At 45.2% G+C, this 22,794-nt stretch overlaps 1 protein-coding gene across 2 annotated transcripts in view; it reads right to left on the reverse strand.

Moving 5' to 3' along the window:
* RAI14 (retinoic acid induced 14) overlaps positions 1-22,794 on the reverse strand; it is a 96,177-nt gene that overhangs the window by 60,143 nt on the left and 13,240 nt on the right. For both annotated transcript variants that reach the window (XM_069963129.1, XM_069963128.1), the window contains exon 2: positions 10,768-10,847. In XM_069963129.1, the coding sequence (XP_069819230.1) occupies positions 10,768-10,803 (36 nt within the window). In that variant the 5' untranslated portion in view covers positions 10,804-10,847. The remainder of the gene's footprint in view (positions 1-10,767; positions 10,848-22,794) is intronic.

Here is a 22,794-nt window from a genome sequence, read left to right on the forward strand (position 1 = left end):
GCTCCCTAGTGTGTGCCTGTCTTCTCCCTGCAGCCACAGATGCAACTTCAGAGGCCATCTCTGAACTGACAGGAGCTCAGCCAATCACTGGCCGTTGCGGTCCTATACCGGCCAATGATTGGCTAAGCAACTTGTCACTTGCTCTAAAGTTGCACAAGAAGACAGAAGACACTGGAAAGATCACTAGATCGCCGGGCAGCCCATAGAAGATAACAGCGGTCTGCTGCCGACGCACCTATTCCACGGAGCGACGGCAGCAGATCGCTGCTATCCTGGTGGTTTGTCTTTCAACATGGTGTCTTCTATTACACCAAAAGTTTATTGGCCATAACAGCCGATATCGGCCAAATACGGTCAATAATCATCGGTCAAGTGTAATAGGGCCTTAAGAGAGTACTGACTAATCTCACCATTAAAAACCCTCCTGCAACTTTACAAGCTCTCCCCAGTGCTGCACCATCACCTTCACTCTCATCTCCATCTATCAAACCAAAGATTCACTCAGTCAATGACTTAAAGTGACACTGTCCCCCCCTTTTTGCATTATGACTTCTCTACACAGGTGTAAAGAGTAAATTTTGCAGTTTTCATACCTTCTTTTATATCATACATCATGGTCCTTGTTCGCCGCCAAGTTAGCACAATCCATAGATGATGAAAGATCACTTTTTACTGGAACAAGCACCATGACGTATGATATAAAATAAGGTATGAAAACTGCAAAATTTACCCTTTACACCTGTGTAGAGAAGTCATAATGTAAAAAGGGGGCGACAGTGTCACTTTAAGAATCTCATTATACTTTAGTTCCTGTTTGCAGGGCTTCTCTTGTTCTGCACCTATTCCATGGAATTCATTGCCCTGGACTATCAACCAATACACCTTAGATTTCAGGGCGCTGTACTCGCCACTAACAGTATGACCACCAACACATGATATCGGTGGTGATAGGGGTCGGTCGTGAAGGAAAATCATAGCTGACCCCTTTGTTCTTAGAAAGATAAGCCAAAGCCAGAGCTCTCTTGCCACGGCTTACGCCTCCCCATATAGAATACAGGAACACTCAGCCGTGCCAAACGTTGCTTTGTATGGAGAGGGGTGCCAGCAAGCGGGAGAGATAACCGACAGAAGTGTATGGCCAGCTTTTAGACTCGATCCTAAAACTAAGTAAACAGAGTTTAGTTCGGTACTCCGGTAATCCGCGGTGCTGCACGTAGATAGGAACAAGTCCTACGTAATTAATATTAATAAACTTAGTGCCGAGAAGTTTATTATTATTGTTCCTAAAACTGGCCATAAATTGCCCATAGATGTTGGCCTGCTTGTCCATTCTGATACTTGCTACCAAGGGAGAGTCAGGAGGCCGCTATACAAATTACTAGATTGTATGATCCCAGACTTCAATCTAATGTGTTCCTAATTGTAGTATTTGCAGTATTTGATTACAGGAAGCTAAAGAAGTTGGATGCAGCCCAAAAGCTGCCTGGAAAACATAGATACAGCTGTAGGCCATAGGATGTATCCATGTTTTCCAGGCAGCCTTCGGGCCCTATCCAACTTCTTCAGCTGCACACTCAGGCTTGGACAAACCCGACTATACCGGAGATTTACTTATCTCCAGTCAGCCGCACATCCCCTATAACACTGGGAAATGTGTGGCCAATGGCTGATGATTTTTTTTACAGTTTTTATAGCTTACTGGTGGCCCTATTACACAGAGCGATACTGGCCTGTTCATCTGATAGTCTCCCCTGTGTAATAGTACCCATAGGCTTCTTCTGAACTGCACTAGTCTATGATACTGTTTCTATGACATTATAAGTAGGAGGGTGTTGTTCCCTTTGGAGTGTGTAACTCCCCTGCAGCACCACCACAGGGCAAATTAAGTATTACACCATTATCACTGACACTGGTGGGCTATCCATATAAAGCCTGGACATGTTGGGTCCATCACAGTGGCAGACGCTCTGTAATAATTTCTATAATAATAAATTTTGCTCTTATTTTTCACCTTCTAGTAACTGTAACGTTATCATTCCCAATTGGCAACGCCACAACGGTCTACAGCTTTTGTTAAGTATTGCAGCGCAGCTCTATTTAAAGGGGTATTCCAGATCTAGAATTTTTTTTTTAATTAGAAAATAAAACAGGGTGATATAAACATGAAAAAACCAATACTCACCTGCCAGTCACTGGCTGCGGCAAGACACTGCTGTGGCCAGTGTTTGGTGAGTGGGAAGTTCCTGTTGTGCCCCTCAGATTACAGGAACCAGAAATGGCAGGGAACGGGATGTTGGATCGGTAGCTGCAGGGGATCAGGACAGGTGAGTATTGGACCTTTTTAATATTTTTATTATTCTAGTTTTTTTTTCTTGCTCTTTTTTAAGTGAATAGGGCTAAGTTGTAATACCACATCCCACCCATGGACACGTGTGTTGCAGCCTTTAAAAGAAAAGCATAGAGTCAATAACACACAGTGAAATGTATCTCCCGTGTTTTAGATAGTAAGCTTCAGCATCACGTCTCTAAAGGAATGTGGTAACATAGAAGCCGAAAGTGAGTTGACTCTGTTATTTATCTACACGTTCCTCTCCACCGTCCTATTATTGCCAGCCATTCACCCGGCCTCAGAACAAAGCAGCTGCTAGCACAGGAATCTAATTTTGTTCAGGATGTCACCTAGATACATGACTCTACCTAAATTCACAGCCTCATGCAAATTTCATCAGAATTTCATTGTCTATGCCTGAGGAGCCAGAGATCCCCTTACCACGGCCTAACATACGCGACGGAGAGGAGACCCTGTGCAACAACTCGTGATCAAATGACATACGTAATTAGAAATATTTATAATTAGGGTCAATGAAATCATCCCATTATTAATGCTAATAATGTAATTTAGTTGAGAACAGCAACTTATGCTGCGTTTACACGAAACGATAATTGGCCCGATCGTACGATTAACGATGTCGGAGTAACGATTTTTTTTCATAACGATCAGCGTTTAGACGGTACGATATATCGTATGGAAAATTCGTTTTGCGATCGCTTAAGCCTATTTCACACATTGGTTAAATCGTCAAACGACTGTTCACACGGAACGATCTGCGAATTTTTTGTGAACGGCAATTTGAGAACATGTTCAAAGATCAAAATGAACGATTTCTCGTTCCTCGTTTGATCGTTCGCTGCGTTTACACATACAATTATCATTCGAATTCGATCGTTATTGTGCGAATTCGCGCGATAATCGTTCCGTGTAAATGCAGCATTATACTCCTGGGAGCTAAGGGGTTGTTGAGAGAGACCATTAAAGGGGCTTTTCTGTAGAATGAGGGTTTGAGATCTGGGACCCCCTGTGATCAGTTCATGACCCCTAGCCCATTTCTCTGTAATATAACTTTAATAAAGAAAATGTAAACCAGCCTCTCTGCTGCCACCAATGGCTGTGTCAGGAACTGCAGAGTTGCTCAAGCCCTGGTCCCGGCAAAGTTACATAGGGCCATAGAGAACCACACATAGAGTAAGGGGGGGTGACAGTATCACTTTAAGTTACATTTAAGGTTTTGACTAAAGGCACTGTCCAATAAGTTACTTTTTCAGTTAAAAGTTTAAGGTCTGGAGTAAAAAAATATAAAACTTATCTGCCCTGACAAAAGGAAGAGCCCGCTCAGTGGCTACTTCAATCACTAGCCTCAAACACTGATTGGCTGAGCAGACCCTCACCTGTTTTGGAGTACAAGCTTTTTATTATTTTACTTTACTTTAGGGCCCTATTCCACGGCCCGATCAACAGTGTAATTGAGCGCCAATCTGCTAGATCGCTGCTCGTTTACTGGGCCTATTCCACTGCCCGATGATTGTTTAGCGAGTGCTGAAGGGACATCGTTACCGATGTCCTTGCAGCATACATTACCTAGTAGGGCTTCTCCTCCGCTCCGTCTTTCTCCCCGGGTCCCCGGCAGCGCAGCATCAACTCCGGAGCGGCCTGACTGAGCTGTCAGACTGCTCTGCCAATCACTGGCTGCTGTGGTCCCGACCAGTGATTGGCTGATCGGTTTGACAGCTCAGTCAGGCCGCACCAAAGCTGATGCTGTGACGCGGGACCGGGATGAAGACGGAGCGGAGGAGAAGCCCTGCTAGGTAATGTATGCTGCTTCTCAAGTTGTCGGTCGCCCGCAGCGCACCGCTATTCCACGCAGCAATGCGCGGTGGGTGACCCGATGATTTTAGGTTTGGGCCTAAATAAACAATCAGCCAATGACACAATCATCGGCTGATCGTTTTCTCTATTCCACCGATCAATAATTGGCCGAATCGGGCCGATTTGGCCGATTATCGCTCCGTGGAATAGGCCCCTTAGGGTCTGAATTAAATCAGCTTTGGGTGTGGTCTAAAGGGATTGAGAGTCAGGAATAATTTTAGGGTCTGCCAGAATTGTTTGCTGTATGGGGTCTACAAAAATTAACGTCCCTCTTGGTGATGGTGCTGCATGCAAAATCCCCTCCGGTACATGGTTCTCCTATCGTGACTGTCAAGGTTGGCGCAATGCTAATGGATGCCTCTATTCAGCTGGACCATCTGGTATCCAGATGGCAAATCCTGCAATGATACCTCCAACACACCGGAGCCATCGGTCTAATGATGAATCTGGTATCGGTTTCCAGATGGATCCCAGTGACACACATATAAGAATAATGTTCTCTTCTCGGCGACATCTGTTATTTTCATATTTCCGCTCATTCACGAAACACAGTGGATGATGAAAAACACATTTGCGCGGAGAACGTTACAGGACACCCAGGACTGGGATTTAATAATGTGTGTAGCCGCGCAGAGGCCCCGGCCATGGCGGAGAATTCCATTCACATTCCCCACAGCTACAATAATGACCCTTTGTTTCATCGGATGGCGTTTTATTTTATATATCCAGTGCTGAGGACTCCTACACAATGTATTCATGTCTGATATGGAGATCATAAAAAGATGGCCAAGAGAGGACGTCTGCTATATCAGGAGATCATCTGAGGGTGGACCGACCAACCCCAATGCCGAATACATCAGAAGCAGCTAAACACGCCTGTTAAGCTCACAGAGCATTATCTAGACTGGATACACTTGTATCACTTCTCAGTTGAGAGCAGGACTAGCTATGTACAATGTATCAGTCTGGAGTCCAGGCTGTAGAGCTCACAGAGCATTGTCTAGACTGGATACATTTGTATCACTTCTCAGCTGAGGGCAGGACTAGCTATATACAATGTATCAGTCTGGAGGCCAGGCTGTAGAGCTCACAGAGCATTGTCTAGACTGGATACAATTGTATTACTTCTCAGCTGGGAGCAGGACTAGCTATGTACAATGTATCGGTCTGGAGTCCAGGCTGTAGAGCTCACAGAGCATTGTCTAGACTGGATACAATTGTATCACTTCTAAGCTTAGAGAAGCAATATCCCCTTCCTCCTCGATCGCATCTTTTAGGGTAGTTAAAAAAACATAATTCTTCCATTCCATGTAACAAACACTCAGCTTTTTTTTGATTCATGCAAATTATAGTTTCATTTAATAAAAGCGGAAACTACATTGTATGTGTGATACAGATCTAACTTCCCAACAACCCCCCATCCATGTAACCTGATCTAGGCATGTCATATCTGAAGCTTCTCACTGACCTGGGCTTATATAATCTACTTTCCAATACGCTATTAGGGTATGAATTAAATAGGACCGGTATCTAATATACAGAGCAAAGACTGGATACAAGCACTGGTTCTTGCTCGGAAGAACCTATTGGGGGAGATTTATTTAAAGGGTGTAAAATTTAGACTGGTGCAAACTACCCACAGCAACCAATCACAGCTTTAGGCAGTGCTGAAAGGTTGCTGTGGGAAGTTTGCACCAGTCAAAATTTTACACCCTTTGATAAATCTCCCCCGTTATGTTCACTAGAGATGAGTGAACCTCGAGCACAGTCAGGTCCATCTAGACCCAAGTGTGCGGCATTCGATTACTGGTGGCGAAAAAAGTTGGATGCAGCCCTAGAGAGACCTGGAAAATATGGATACAGCCTATGGCCTATGGCTGTTTACATGTTTTCCAGGCAGCCTTATGGTACTTTTACACGGAGCGATAATTCGCCCGATCACACGATTAACGATTTTGAATGAACAATGTTTTTTTTTATAACGATCAGCGTTTAGACGGAACGATACATCGTAAGGAAAATTCGCTATGCGATCGTTTTGCGATCGCTTAAGCCTATCTCACACATAGGTGAAATCATTGAAAGACTGTTTACACTGAACAATCTGCGAATTTTTTGCGAACGATCAATGATGATTTGTGAACATGTTGAAAGATCAAAATGACTGATTTATCGCTTGTCGTTTGATCATTCGCTGCGTTTACACGTACGACTATCGTTCGAATTCGATCGTTATCGTGCAAATTCAAACGATAAATCGTTCCGTGTAAAAGGACCATTAGGGTGGCATCCAACTTCATCAGCCAGCGATAATCAAATGCCGCACACTTGGGTCTGGATGGACCTGACTGTGCTCAAGGTTTACTCATCTCTAATTACATAGCACATTCATTTTGATAAAAACCGTGTGGTGCCTCATTTTCTCTTCGGAGGCACTGTTGATTCCAGGTTCCCCAAAAATTAGAGCAGTTCACTGCAAGCTCTTACAGCCAGAGACGTAGCTACCATAGAGGCAAAGTAGGCAGCTGCTATGGGGCTGTGGGGGAGGGGGGCCCGGGGATGCACAGGGAAAATAAGAGCTGTCCTCTGTCTTTCTGCTTAACCCCTTATGTACTGCAGTGTATAGGTGACCCAGTGTTCACTTACACGCTGCAACACAAAAAAAAGGCTTAATAGGCAGAGGACAAGGAGATCTCTGCTTTACTGCTGATAACCCCTGACCTCTGTTCTCCGGCTGCTGCAATCAAGTAGAAAAATGTGCAGAGCTCGATCCAAAGGTCAGGGGTCATCAGTGCAGTAAAACAAAGATCTCCTTGTCTTCCTTTTTAACTTTTTTTTTTTATGTGTAGCAGCACGTAAGGGAACATTGGGTCACTCACACACTGCAGTACCCGAGGGGTTAAGAAGAAGGTAGTCTGCTCCTGCACCTACAGTATGTATTTAACCATAAGGGCTCCTAATGGGCCCTTATAGTCTAAATACAGTGGACTGACAGAACAAGCAGCCATTGGCTCTCTGCTCTGCCAGTAACTTTTGTAGCTGCAGGCAGGATTCTGCCTCTGGGCACAAGAGATTAAATATTCTGGCCACATTACCGAGTCTATATATATATATATCAGTAGCGATATTTGATAGGGGGCAGGGTGGGCGGCCGCCCCCGGGCCCACTCTGGCAGGGGCCCACTGTGATCTCCAGAGATTATGCCATGTAATCACTCCTGTGGCCGGAGGCAGAGCAATTCCGCCTCCAGCCACAAGAGGCCGCTACCTTCCCCCTGCACTTGAGTCACACACACAGAGCAGAGACTCAGGGAGTGAGCTGACTCCTGAGGCTGACTGTGACAGTACTGCGTTGCAGGTAATTATGGCGTCCTTTCTTTTTCTGGGGGGAGAGGAGGTGTGGGGTGTGATGTGCTGGTCTGGCCAAATGACGGGGACCTAATTTGGAGTTACAGGCTACTGAGGGGATGCAGCTTGGGGTGTGTATACCTGCTGTATTAGTGGAAAAAATGGCGGGCGGGTGGTAAGAAGAGGGTCTGCCATGTGTCCACTTGGTAACTGCCGCTTCTGCCATGAGATAGAATGAGCTTTCTGCCTCAGGCAGCAGACTCTTTGCCTCACTAGGGGACGGCTGCACAGCACAATCCCTTACTTTCACTTTCACTTATGCAGAGAGCCGACACACATTAGAGCTGACTGGAAGGTGTGTGCCCTGTCCCCTCCACTACTAAACCCCTCATATCTACCTATACTACTACACCCCTTATCCACTATACCTCACTACTACACCCCTCATCCACTACACCTCCACTACTACACCCCTCATCCACTACACCTCCACTACTACACCCCTTATCCACTATACCTCACTACTACACCCCTTATCCACTATACCTCACTACTACACCCCTTATCCACTATACCTCACTACTACACCCCTCATCCACTACACCTCACTACTACACCCCTCATCCACTATACCTCACTACTACACCCCTTATCCACTATACCTCACTACTACACCCCTTATCCACTATACCTCACTACTACACCCCTTATCCACTATACCTCACTACTACACCCCTTATCCACTATACCTCACTACTACACCCCTTATCCACTATACCTCACTACTACACCCCTTATCCACTATACCTTCACTACTACACCCCTCATCCACTATACCTCACTACTACACCCCTCATCCACTATACCTCACTACTACACCCCTCATCCACTATACCTCACTACTACACCCCTCATCCACTATACCTCACTACTACACCCCTCATCCACTATACCTCACTACTACACCCCTTATCCACTATACCTCCACTACTACACCCCTTATCCACTATACCTCCACTACTACACCCCTTATCCACTATACCTCACTACTACACCCCTCATCCACTACTACACCCCTTATCCACTATACCTCACTACTACACCCCTTATCCACTATACCTCACTACTACACCCCTTATCCACTATACCTCCACTACTACACCCCTCATCCACTACTACACCCCTTATCCACTATACCTTCACTACTACACCCCTCATCCACTATACCTCCACTACTACACCCCTCATCCACTACACCTCCACTACTACACCCCTCATATCTACCTATACTACTACTACTACACCCCTTATCCACTATACCTCACTACTACACCCCTTATCCACTATACCTCACTACTACACCCCTTATCCACTATACCTCCACTACTACACCCCTCATCCACTACTACACCCCTTATCCACTATACCTCACTACTACACCCCTTATCCACTATACCTCACTACTACACCCCTTATCCACTATACCTCACTACTACACCCCTTATCCACTATACCTCCACTACTACACCCCTCATCCACTACTACACCCCTTATCCACTATACCTTCACTACTACACCCCTCATCCACTATACCTCACTACTACACCCCTCATCCACTATACCTCCACTACTACACCCCTCATCCACTACACCTCCACTACTACACCCCTCATATCTACCTATACTACTACTACACCCCTTATCCACTATACCTCACTACTACACCCCTTATCCACTATACCTCACTACTACACCCCTTATCCACTATACCTCACTACTACACCCCTTATCCACTATACCTCACTACTACACCCCTTATCCACTATACCTCACTACTACACCCCTTATCCACTATACCTCACTACTACACCCCTTATGATGTTGGTCATTTCCAGCATCTTGTACTCAGTATAATGGGGTCACCCAGCTTTCCCAGCATCTAATACTCAGTATGATGGAGGTCACCCTGCTTTCCCAGCATCTAATACTCAGTATGATGGAGGTCACCCAACAAAGCAGCTATGGTTCTTTTATCTTGCATAACCCCTTTAAATTTTACATGGCCATATATGTGAAAAGTAGAAAGCCTTTTACACTGCTCTCAGTCCCTGTTCTCTGAGTAATGTAGTTAAATATTTCCTTTATTATTTGGAAAGCAGTGTCTTCTGCTGAGGTTCCCTATGGGTAACTTAGTCGGTTGGGGGCCCACTCAGACTTGCTCGCCCCCCCTAGACTGAACCCCTAGCTACGCCCCTGATATATATATATATATATATATACACATATATATATGCAGTGCTTTGTGTTGTACAGTTTTTTGCTATGGGGCCCCATGAATCCTAGCTACGCCCCTGCTTACAGCAGGTCACCGTCATCAGCTTATCATCGGGGACCTCTTCTAAACAAAACGGGTTGCCCGAAACAGTCAACACCTTAAGGCCTTATTCACACATTCTGTAAACTTATCCGTAATTGCAGCTCCACAATTACGGACAAGTTTAGGACACATTGGGCTATTCACACTGTGCATAGTTTTACAGAAGAAATGTCGAAGCAGCTGTAAAAAATACAATACGCATCACCTTAAACCTTCTGTTTTTACGTACCTGCAAAAATTACGGATGCACTACGGATTTTTGCAGATTGTGGACATAATATACGGTCCTAAAGACGACTGAACATGTGAATGAGGCCTAAAGGAGTTTTCCAATTATAACTAATATACTTGAAGGACTCATGAAGTTAAATATTTTTTTGAAAATACATTATTTTAGCAAACTTAGCAAAACCGACAGTGGTGGTCTGCAGTATTGCCCACAATACTGTGTGTGAACACAGCCTAAGAGATTAGTAGCATTATGACGTGGGCTGCTGCCATCATTGACAGCTATGAATGTGACAGATATGAACTGGTTGATAACAGAGAACAAGATATAGCATTGCATTTAATTGGGTTATTCAGGCTTAGAAAAACATGGTAGCTTTCTTCCAGGAACAGCTGTCCTCAGTTTGGCTGGGGGTTTTGCAGGTTAGTTCTATTGAAGTGAATGGAGCGGGATTGTAATGCTACACACAACCTGAGAACAGCGGTGGCGCTATTTTTAGTAAGGAAGTAGCTGTACTTCTTCTAATCCTGGATAACCCCCTTTAATAACAGTCTTTGCAGCGCTTTTCAGCAGACTATAAGAGGTGACGCCATGACGTCTGAGAACTTACATCACTTTTCCGAAACTTTGCCTTTAAGCTCTTCATGTTTAGTCCATTCAAGTGTTCCAAGCTTTATTGTCCTTTAAGATCTGTGAAAGGGAACACACAAAATGCGTTAATCCATGGCAGCATGGAATGCAAAAAATTTGTTGGTTAATAGAGGGGGCAGCCATTGAAGGTGTAACCCCCCCCCCTCCCAAGCTGTAACTCATCAGCTGTGGCATTCTGGGAGTTGTAGTTTTCCATCTAGCTTGGGTATGGGTCATCCCAATTGAAATCCTGTAAGGTTAAGCTCCATTTACTTCAATGGAACTGAGTTCCAAACCCCACCCAAACTGGAGACCTGGATAACCCCTATAAGTCCTCCACCATAGATGAGCCTATAAGATCCAATGTAAGATCACAGCTCAGCTTTCACTTCTTATATTGCTGTGGTAAAGTGAAAGCTGAGCTGTGATTGGTTGCTATGGGCGACAGGAAGAATCTCATAAAATACTGCGAATAAGTTTCCCCCCAGCTCAGGTGAAATGCTTAAAGTGAATCTGTACCGACCGTCACCCACCCCAAACCGCAGTACCATTTTCTAGTCATCACCATGCCATGCCTGGTCCTGGGGTCGGCCTTCCTTCTAGGGTCGCTATTATGGTTAAAAACGAGTTATACTGTGGTGGTTCTGCAAGGCAGGGAGTCATTGGGGCAGGGCCTAGAGCATCCGTGCCCTAGGCCTGCAGGCCGCCTCTCTTCTTTCTCGGCACATCCCTGAGCTGGATGGAGGCAGGAAAAGATGCTCTAGGCCCCACCCCAATGACTCCCTGCCTCGCTGTACCACCAGAATAACACTTGTTTTTTAACCATAATACCGGTCCTAGGAGGAAGGCCAACCCCAGGACTGGGCATGACATGGAGATGACTAGAGAACGGTACTGGCAGTTTGAGGTGGGTGACGGCCGGTACAGATATATCTTAAAGGGGTGGTCTCACTACGACATGACAATCTGTCATCACTGCCACCTCTATATCCCCCTATAGTTGTGCCCCTGAGGTCAGAGGAGAGGAGAATCAGGCATGTTGGATCTCAAGTCACAATGATTCCTATGTCAAAACTCCATGCAGTGTCACCTTATTACATCCCAATCTCATTAAAATGGGAGAACCATGAAGAGAAAGCCGCCCAGCAAAGCTGCACATGGACGTGGGTTTTACACGTCCTTTGTTCCCGCTATCTATTCCCATCAACACTCAGCTGAGGCAAACAGAAAAGAGACAGCAGTCTGCTGAATGACAACCAACAGATATGAAATGGGTATGGGTGCCTTAAAGGGGTTGTCCAGGAAAAATATATAAAAAAAAATAACTGCAGGAACGCAGGAGGTGATGTAAAGATAATAAACAAGTCATACTCACCCATCCCAGGCATCCGTAGCCACCACACTCCCTGTCCTCCCACTGGTGTTCTCTATCTCCTATTTCCTGTGATGTCGTGGTAAAGGCCTATTCCACTCAAACATAACTTTTAATATGTTGCTGCCCATAGTGACACTAACAACTCCTTCCATACTTGTTATTATCTATTCAGTCTCCTTCCGCTAGTTCGGAGCTGCTTCTTTCTGCTGAAAACACAAAAATCTGTGTGTGATCTTTTCTCTCTGTCTCCCCCTTCTGAGACAGACAATGTAGGTATCTGGCAGGCTTTATCTGAAACTTTGTAGCTTCTTTGTAGTGCTGGGGGGTAATCTGAGGTCAAGTTGCTAATGAACTAACTTTGATTAACCCTCTCAGCATAACAAAAAAAGCTAAAATGTTGCAGATAAAGCCTGCCAGGGACTTATTTATATCAGCTGTCTCAGAAGGGAGGTGGAGGAGGGGGTGACAGAGAGAAAAGCTCACAAACATAGATTTTGGTGTTTTCAGCAGAAAGCAGCAGCTCACAACTGAGGGAAGGAGACTGAATATATGATAACAACAAGTATTGAATGAACTGTTAGTCTCACCATGGGCAGCAACATATCAAAAGTTATGTTTGAGTGGAATACCCCTTTAACATCGGGTGTTAGAATGGTGGCGGCGGATGAGTGTAACTTGTTTACTATGCTTACACCACCCCCTGTGGTCCTACAGGTTTTTTTTATTTTTTTATTTTGCTCAGAGGTCAAGTTATAGAAAATCCTGCTTCTACATTGAAGTGTCCTTCTGCTGACTACTGAGCTCACATCTCCCAGTACACACTGCTGCTTCAGTGTCTGCATGCCGTTTTTACACCAACAGTTGCTGACATGGACAGAGGTGGCAGCAAAGAGCACCAGACTGGAAAGAATACACCAGACTGGAAAGAATACATCACTTCATGCAGGACATACAGCAGCTGATAGGTACTGAAAGACTGGAGATTTTTAAATAGAAGTAAATGACAAATCTGTATAACTTTCTGAAGCATTTTTTTTTTTAGAGTACCCCTTTAATTCGGCTTTATTCACGCAGTGCACCTAGAGCTGCTCCGACTGTACACAGCGCCCTGTATGACCCCATTATGTGGAGAATAGAAGAAGAATGTGGAATGTCTTGAGGAGCTCTGGGAAGAATGGCTTCATTTTCTAAAGAAAACCAGAAGAACCAATGTTTTAGCCAAAGACATCATCCGTACAGACATCTCAGGAGGGAAGTCTTTACACTGCATCAGCCTCTGAACAATGGGTCGGCGCAGGCTATAACCCACTCACATTGTGCAGCTGCAGCGCTGGGCCTGGGATAATTCCTCCTCTCCTGTATAAGGGCCGGGGGGGAGAGCTATACACGGAGCCGTGCACTGACATGTTGTAGTACTACAACTCCCAGCAGGCTCTCACTGTCACAGACTGCTGGGTATTACAGATGTAGCTCTGCAACAGCTGAAGGTTTGGTGCTAAATGCTTGGAGACATACAGGGACATGGTATGTGCCCCCGTCCACATGGCCGTCAGGTCAGTGTTCTGAAGTGAGACTTTTTGGAACTTTTTTGGTCACATGATGTAAAGTAGGAGCCACATTCCACAGTAAGTGCATCATACATAGTGGTGGGGGATGGGACAGTGATACTTTGCTCCTCCAGGACCTGGATAAGTAACATGGAGGTCCCTGCTCAGTGCATGACATCTACTGTCCGGCCACCATAGAGCTAGATCAACTGGGAAAATCACAGTCACACTGTGCCCCCATAACAGTGTCATCCACACAGAGTACCCCCCATAACAGTGTCATCCACAGTGTATCCCCCATAACAGTGTCATCCACACAGAGTACCCCCATAACAGTGCCAGCACCACACAGAGTATCCCCCATACCAGTGTCATCCACAGTGTATCCCCTATAACAGTGCCATCCACACAGTGTATCCCCCATAACAGTGCCAGCACCGCACAGAGTATCGCCTATAACAGTGTCATCCACACAGTGTATCGCCCATAACAGTGCCATCCACAGAGTATCCCCTATAACAGTGTCATCCACAGAGTATCCCCCTATAACAGTGTCATCCACACAGCGTACCCCCATAACTGTCATCCACACAGTGTATCCCCCATAACAGTGCCAGCACCGCACAGAGTATCGCCTATAACAGTGTCATCCACACAGTGTATCGCCCATAACAGTGCCATCCACAGAGTATCCCCTATAACAGTGTCATCCACAGAGTATCCCCCTATAACAGTGTCATCCACACAGCGTACCCCCATAACTGTCATCCACACAGTGTATCCCCTATAACAGTGCCATCCACACAGTGTATCCCCCATAACAGTGCCAGAACCACACAGAGTATCCCCCATAACAGTGTCATCCACAGTGTATCCCCTATAACAGTGCCATCCACACAGTGTATCCCCCATAACAGTGCCAGCACCACACAGAGTATCCCCCATAACAGTGTCATCCACAGTGTATCCCCTATAACAGTGCCATCCACACAGTGTATCCCCCAAACAGTGCCAGCACCGCACAGAGTATCGCCTATAACAGTGTCATCCACACAGTGTATCGCCCATAACAGTGCCATCCACAGAGTATCCCCTATAACAGTGTCATCCACACAGAGTATCCCCCTATAACAGTGTCATCCACACAGCATACCCACATAACTGTCATCCACACAGTGTATCCCCCATAACAGTGCCAGCACCGCACAGAGTATCCCCCATAACAGTGTCATCCACAGTGTATCCCCTATAACAGTGCCATCCACACAGTGTATCCCCCAAACAGTGCCATCCACAGAGTATCCCCTATAACAGTGTCATCCACACAGAGTATCCCCCTATAACAGTGTCATCCACACAGCGTATCCCCATAACTGTCATCCACACAGTGTATCCCCTATAACAGTGCCAGCACCGCACAGAGTATCCCCCATAACAGTGTCATCCACAGTGTATCCCCTATAACAGTGCCATCCACACAGTGTATCCCCCATAACAGTGCCAGAACCACACAGAGTATCCCCCATAACAGTGTCATCCACCCAGTGTATCCCCCATAACAATGCCATCCACACAGTGTACCCCCATAACAGTGTCATCCACAGTGCATTCCCCATAACAGGTCCATCAGGACCTAAAGTAACTGGAATGTGGAGACTCCATAAAGAGTAGATTAGTCCTTTAATCATCAGACGCGGCCACCAGCGGTGACATGTGACCCCCACAGAATGCTATAACCCATGGAGTGGAAATACATGGCTGCATACATAGGTTAACAAGAACGACGGACCCTTTATAGTCGATGACTAATGGGAGAGGAATTTTAAATACATCAATATAAGTCTGAATATAGAACAAAGATTACATTACTGTGCGGACCCTGGAAGCCCTGTCTGCCGCTCAACATGTGTAAAGTGTAATAACTACAGTCGGCCTATAAAACAGTCATTATGCAGCTTATCATTGACGGGCCACAGAGTTTAAAGGCTATAACTGCATTTATTTATTACTGTTCTAATGCAAGGGACTGAGGGGGTACTGTGTCTCCTTGAAGAGAGTGCTAAACTGGTATATGAAGTCTTAAAGGGGATCTCCAGCGGAAAAAAATATTCAAATCAACTGGTACCAGGAAGTAAAATAGATTTGAAAACTACTTGTATTAAAAAATCTCCAGTCTTCCAGTACGTATCAGCTGCTGTATGTCCTGCAGGAAGTGTTGTATTCTTTCCTGTGTGACACAGTGCTCTCTGCTGCCACCTCTGTCCATGTCAGGAACTGCTCAGAGCAAGAGAGGTTTCCTATGGGGATTGTCTACTGCTCTCTGGGGGTAGAGAGCTGTGGGGCAAAGGGATGACCCACAACCCCATTCTAATGGGAGACTGGGGTCCCCATTCTCAAGATAGCAGGTTGTTCAGGATTAGAAAAACATGTCCGCCTTCTTCCTGAAATGGTGCCTCTCCTGTCCGCAGGTTTTACAGCTCTGTGATTAAAGTGAATGGAACCAAATTGTAATACCACATACAAGCTGAGGATATGAAAGTAGCTTTTTTTATCCTGGACAACCCCTTTAATTGATTTTAATGGAGCTGCGTCATAGAGGGACGGGGTTTCCCTCCCACTGTGGGCGGGCCGGCCCGCCTCCAGGGCTTCACCCCCAGCTGGTGCTCGGTAATAGACCGGCGAACTACGCGGGAGTCGGGCCACGGTTAAAAAAGTGGTATCAAAGTGGGAGACGGTGGTCATAGAGGGTCGCTTCAAGAGTTTTTTTTTCTCACATTAACCCTGCAGCTGCTCTCTGTCCAGACGCTGACTGCAGCAGCTCTTTCTCCCTCTCTCCCAGCAGCTGACTCACAACTACTCAGTAAGCTATATCTATACAAAGCAAAGCCTATGAGGAAATTCTCTCTGTGCTAGTCATCAGCGACCACACCGAACACGTGTGTACAGAGAAGAGAATCCTCTGTCTCCATGTATGAGAAAAAATATATAGCTGGCCGCAGCTGTTTGCCCCTAGACTATTGGGAGTCAGACCTGTGGCAAACAGTCTATAGTGTGACACCCCACCAGGTATGACCAGCATTAACCAACTTCAGTTGTCACGTGAAGACGACACGTTTCTGAAAGTAAGTCCAGTTGTCACTATATGAAACCATATTCTTTCCAGTCTGACACAGTGCTCTCTGCTGCCACCTCTGTCCATGCCAGGAACTGTCCAGAGCAGGAGAGGTTTTCTGTGGGGATTTTCTACTACTCTGGACAGTTCCTGTCACAGACAGAGGTGGAAGTAGACAGCACTGTGTCAGACTGGAAAGAATACACCACTTCCTGCAGGACATACAGCAGCTGATAAGTACTGGAAGACTGGACATTTTTAAATAGAAGTACTTAACAAATTTGTATACCTTTTTAACACCAGTTGATTAAAAAAAAAAATCCTTGTGGAGTACCCCTTTAGGTAACTTTTAGAAGTTGTTTTGCCTTCTTCTGGATCAACACTGCAGGATAACAAGTTGAAATTTTTATCTCTTTGCAACCCAATGACTAGGAGAAATTTATGGTGGTCTATTTTGATGAATGGCGCAAAGCCAAGACAATCACTACTAATGACTTTTTGTAATGACTTTCACTGGTCTAATAATAAGTGGGGTCACCATTTCAGAAATAACAGAGTCCGGGTCTAAGCAGAGTCCCTTGGGTGCTAAGTCAATGCTGAACCTGATAGTGGTGTTTGTGTGGAGTTGGCGGCACGTTGAGAACTCACAGGCACTTTGTCACTGCCACGTTAATGGCCGTCTCTGACGTTACCATACATGGAGCGCTAAAGTAAAGACGTCCATCAGCGCATGGATTCCATAAATTAATCTCCGGAGGAATACTACTTGTTCACCGCTCACGATCTGGAGAACATTGCCACAAACACAAAGGGTCACAATGTACATGAGCTGGATGGAATCTGGAACAACATGACAAGTGGCGAGATTAAATCAGACTGGCAGCAATGGATTGGGGCCCCGGGCATGTGAGCCGCTGCTGTGTGTGCTCCCTGGGAGAGTAACGCTCTGCGAGCATAATCCTACCCACAACCATAATGTAATATAATAGACTGAGCAGGACTAGCTATGTACAATGTATCAGTCTGGAGTCCAGGCTGTAGAGCTCACAGAGCATTGTCTACACTAGATACACTTGTATCACTTCTCAGCTGAGAGCAGGACTAGCTATGTACAATGTATCAGTCTGGAGTCCAGGCTGTAGAGCTTACAGAGCATTGTCTAGACTGGATACAATTGTATCACTTCTCAGCTGAGAGCAGGACTAGCTATGTACAATGTATCAGTCTGGAGTCCAGGCTGTAGAGCTCACAGAGCATTGTCTACACTAGATACACTTGTATCACTTCTCAGCTGAGAGCAGGACTAGCTATGTACAATGTATCAGTCTGGAGTCCAGGCTGTAGAGCTTACAGAGCATTGTCTAGACTGGATACAATTGTATTACTTCTCAGCTGAGAGCAGGACTAGCTATGTACAATATATCAGTCTGGAGTCCAGGCTATAGAGCTCACAGAGCATTGTCTAGACTGGATACAATTGTACCACTTCTCAGCTGAGAGCAGGACTAGCTATGTACAATGTATCAGTCTGGAGTCCAGGCTGTAGAGCTCACAGAGCACTGTCTAGGTTGGATACAATTGTATCACTCAGCTGAGAGCAGGACTAGCTATGTACAATGTATTAATCTGGTGTCTAGGCTTTAGAGCTCACAGAGCATTGTCTAGGTTGGGATATAACTGTACCCACTTCTAGCTATATACTGGTCACTGCCCTAGAACATGAACTACAATGTCTCGGTCACTGACAGTAGACACATGGGGGAGATTAATCAAACATGGTGTAAAGTGAAACTGGCTCAGTTGCCCCTAGCAACCAATCAGATTCCACCTTTCATTTCCAAAGAGTCTGTGAGGAATGAAAAGTGGAATCTGATTGGTTGCTAGGGGCAACTGAGCCAGTTTCACTTTACACCATGTTTTTATAAATCTCCGCCATACTATGTATATACTGTATATAACACCTACATATACAGTTACAGTGGGTCACAGATCATATAATGTGGGTGTAACAGGTGACAATTTGTTGCTTCTTCTGATGTATAATCTACGAAGTAGTAAACGACTTTGTCGGTGTCATAAAACAAGCAGATGATGGTCGCTCACAGCTAAATCAAAGCGGCGGGCTCTGGTGAAGACGTCTTATAACAATACGGGAGGAACAAAGGGATCTGAAGGTGAAGTTTACTGGATGATGGGAGGTACGGCTTATGTGCGGCCTTTAAAGAGACATCACCAGGCTTTACTCATACGGGGCAGCGTCCATTAAATGGCACTTAAAGAGTTTCATTGATGTGACGTTGCTGTGTGATCAGGTTCAGGACGCCTTAAAGGAGACTTAAAGTGACTTAGTAAACGCTTTTATATGACATCAGTCTTTACATCAAAGGACACTTCACAGGCCATAAAGTAAGGTTTGCTTATTCTGCAGAAACGGCTGTATCTGTGTTATTCAGGTGACTATGGCAGAACTGCAGTACCAGACACAACCCATGGACAGGAGTGGCGCTGTTTATAAACCTATGTCTCAGATGTACGGCCAGAGTCTACATAGTAATAATATTACCCCCATAACAAAGCAGTTACAGAGCCCCCATTGTTTTGCAAATAACAATATCAATATATTTTGACAATGTAAGTGAGTAACAGTGCCAGAGACAATTAGTACTTCCATAACAGTGCAAAGAACAATGTGCCTCCATAACAGTGCCAGAAACAATGTGCACCCCATAACAGTGCCAGAGACAATAAGTACCTCCATTACAGTTCCAGAGACAATAAGTACCTCCAAAACAGTGCCAGGGACAATAAGTACCCCCATAACAGTGCTAGAGACAATGGGCACCTCCATAGCAGTGCCAGAAACATAACAAGCGCCTCTATAACAGTGCCAAAGAAAATGAGAACACCCATAATAGTGGCAGATACAATGAGTATCCCCATAACAGTGGCAAATACAATGAGCAATGGTTAAGTACTGCTACCGTGCCAGACATGAGTACCTCTATAATAGTGCCAGACATGATAAGTGCCTCCATAACAGTGCCAGAGACAATAAATGCCACTGTAACAATGAGTACCTCCAGTACCAGCCACAGCAAGCACAAGTACAGAAGCAGTGCATCATAACACTGCCAGATACAATAGGTGCCCCTATAATACTGCCGGTGCCCCCATAATAGTGCCAGACACAATACTTGGCTCCATAATGCTGCCAGCCATAATGAGCGCCTCTATAACAGTGCCATGAACAATAAGTACCCCCATAACAGCGTCAGCCATGGATAAGAACTAGTACCGTATCAGTCAGGGGCGTAGCTAGGATTCAAGGGGCCCCATAGCAAAAAAATTTAAGGGTCCCCTTCCCTTACGCACAACACAAAGCACCGGTATATATATATATATATATATATATATATATGAACACCACCATAACAATGAGTACCTCCATAACAGCACCACAACAGGTACAGTACCAGCCACAGTAAGTACTAGTACAGTGTCAAACCCTTATAACACTGCCAGATACAACAAGTGCCTCCATAACAGCATCAGACAAAATAAGTGCCTCTATAACAGTGCCAGAAACAATGAGTGTCTCTATAACAGTGCTAAACACAATAAATGCCTCTACAGCAGTGTCAGGCGCAATGTGTGCCTCCATAGCAATGCCATGTCAGTACCACATAATAATGCGGTGCAAATAGTGCCTCCATAGCTGTGGCAGAAACAGCTCTATTACAGTATCAGGCACAATAAGTGCGTGCCTCTCTAACAGCGTTAGACCCAGACAGATATAGTGCCTCTGTCATTACCCCATAGCAGTGCAATATACAAGTACCCTTATAATAGTGCCAGACAGATATAGTGCCTCTGTCATTACCACATTACAGTGCTAGATACAAGTACCCTAATAACAGTGCCAGACACAGTACGTATCCCATAACATTGTCCCACTGCCAGCAGTAATTATTGCCCCCATAACAGTGCCAGACACCTTGCTAGCCACTAATATGTTACCTTCCAAAGTCACAAGTGATCATCCAATCAGCTGCCGCTCACAAGAAAGCTCTTCCTGTATTTCAAAGTTGTAGCCAGCTAGAAATCAGGACTCTTCCATCAATCCAAAACCCTAATCACACATCACAATGTATCAGGTAATAAAGTGAATATGCTATAAACGCATTTTAAATCTTCCCGTCCAGGACTCCTGTCCAGCTGTGTATTAGAGCAAGCGTTTCATTATCAGGCACTGAATATGGGACGTCTGGCCGGCCCACTTTGCCCATGTGGTTTCCCCACAATAAATGACACAGGGCACTAGCATTCTGCAATATCTGACTTTGTATTTGAGTCATGCATTATGAAAAGAACTCCCGTCACCCCGAGCTATCATGTTGAGGCATGTGATCAGCAATAAATCAGTTTTGTAACACTTTTTGAAAAAATCTTTTGCTCATTGCGTTTTGCTTGCTCAAAACGCAACATTTACATGTTACTGTTCACACACACAACACTCATTACAACAGTATGTGCCCACCTGTCCAATGTCAATATGAAACATGGCGGCCATGTTGATTAGATTACTCTCAGGTCACTTCTCCTCTAATGTATAAAGTATTTCCCTTTAGGCTATGTTCACACTACGTATATTTCCGGCCGTAGTGCGAACCGCGAATATACGCACGCAGTTTTGAGGTTGATGCGTTCGCTTGAAAGTATACGATATACGGCCGCACAATGCACACTACGTATGAACTTACGACCGGATCGTATACGGCGCCGTGAAAAATGAACAAGACCATTGTTTGAGGACGGAAATGTTCCAACTCACGGCCGTGGATTTCCATGCGGTCCCGTACGGAGTACTTATTTCAGCCAATTTGAACTTGATTTTTTGATCCAAAAGGTTCTGTGTGTTTTATTGGGCTGGGCGAAGATTTCCAAGTAAATGACCTGTTTCAGATCGCTTCGAAACAAGCTAGGGAAGCATAACTCTACTACGGCCGTATGTTCGCGGTTGGTGCGCATCCGGCCGCATGTCGATTTTTCCCACGCCTGTAGTTTCAGCCGCACATGTACGGCAGCTTACGAAATGCGTGCGGAATCGTACGCAGTGTGAACATAGCCTTACATTTTATCTATGGTCCGGTATAACATTGAATGACAAACTCAGCTCTGCTGCATCTGCTTAAGAAGGGGTAGAGTTAATGCGGTATTCTAGCTTTAGCATATGATGGCCTGTCTATCTTTCTTGTCATATCTTCAGGGACCACCACTGTATGGAATTACAGTTTCCAACCTTTGGCCCTTTGGCCCTTTTGAAAAACTACAATTCCCATCATGCCTGGACAGCCAACGGCTGTCCAGGTATGATGGGAATTGTAGTTTTTCAAAAGCTTGTGGGTCGCATGTTGGACACTTATGCTTTACATGAACCAGATCTATATGTGATAGACGTCTAGAGGTTGCACAGGCCCATGACTTATTCAGCTCTGCTATTCCATACTATACAGCCAACGTATTAGCTGGGCTCCTCCACACACAATCTATTTTTCATGAAGCTTTCGCAGCAGTCAGGTCACTGGTATCAGGCGGATAGAGTTACAGAGTCTCTTGGCCTGCAGTCATGGCTTCGCCTGGAGCTGAAAGCATCTGTAAAGTGTGGACTGAGGAGAAAATGCCAAGGAGCGACACCCAGGAGAAAGGACTGAAAAACATGGGGCATCTACAGACCCCTTCAACATAACAAAATCGAGACACCCGCCTATTACAACCGATCTTTCGTTTTGTATACTGCTCATGAAATGTGAATGCTAAGAGGTTATGTGTTGCTATGGGCAACAAGCTTTCTTTTAAGGGATGTTCAAGTAGTCATTTCTGAATGTCAATGCCAATATGGCCGCCATTACCTCAGTAAACAACTTGAGGAGTTTTTGGCTGAAAGCAGCCATGTTTTTCTAAATCTTCGATTGG

The sequence above is a fragment of the Dendropsophus ebraccatus genome, chromosome 3 (genome assembly GCF_027789765.1).
Source record: "Dendropsophus ebraccatus isolate aDenEbr1 chromosome 3, aDenEbr1.pat, whole genome shotgun sequence".
In the NCBI taxonomy this organism is placed as follows: Eukaryota; Metazoa; Chordata; class Amphibia; order Anura; family Hylidae; genus Dendropsophus; species Dendropsophus ebraccatus.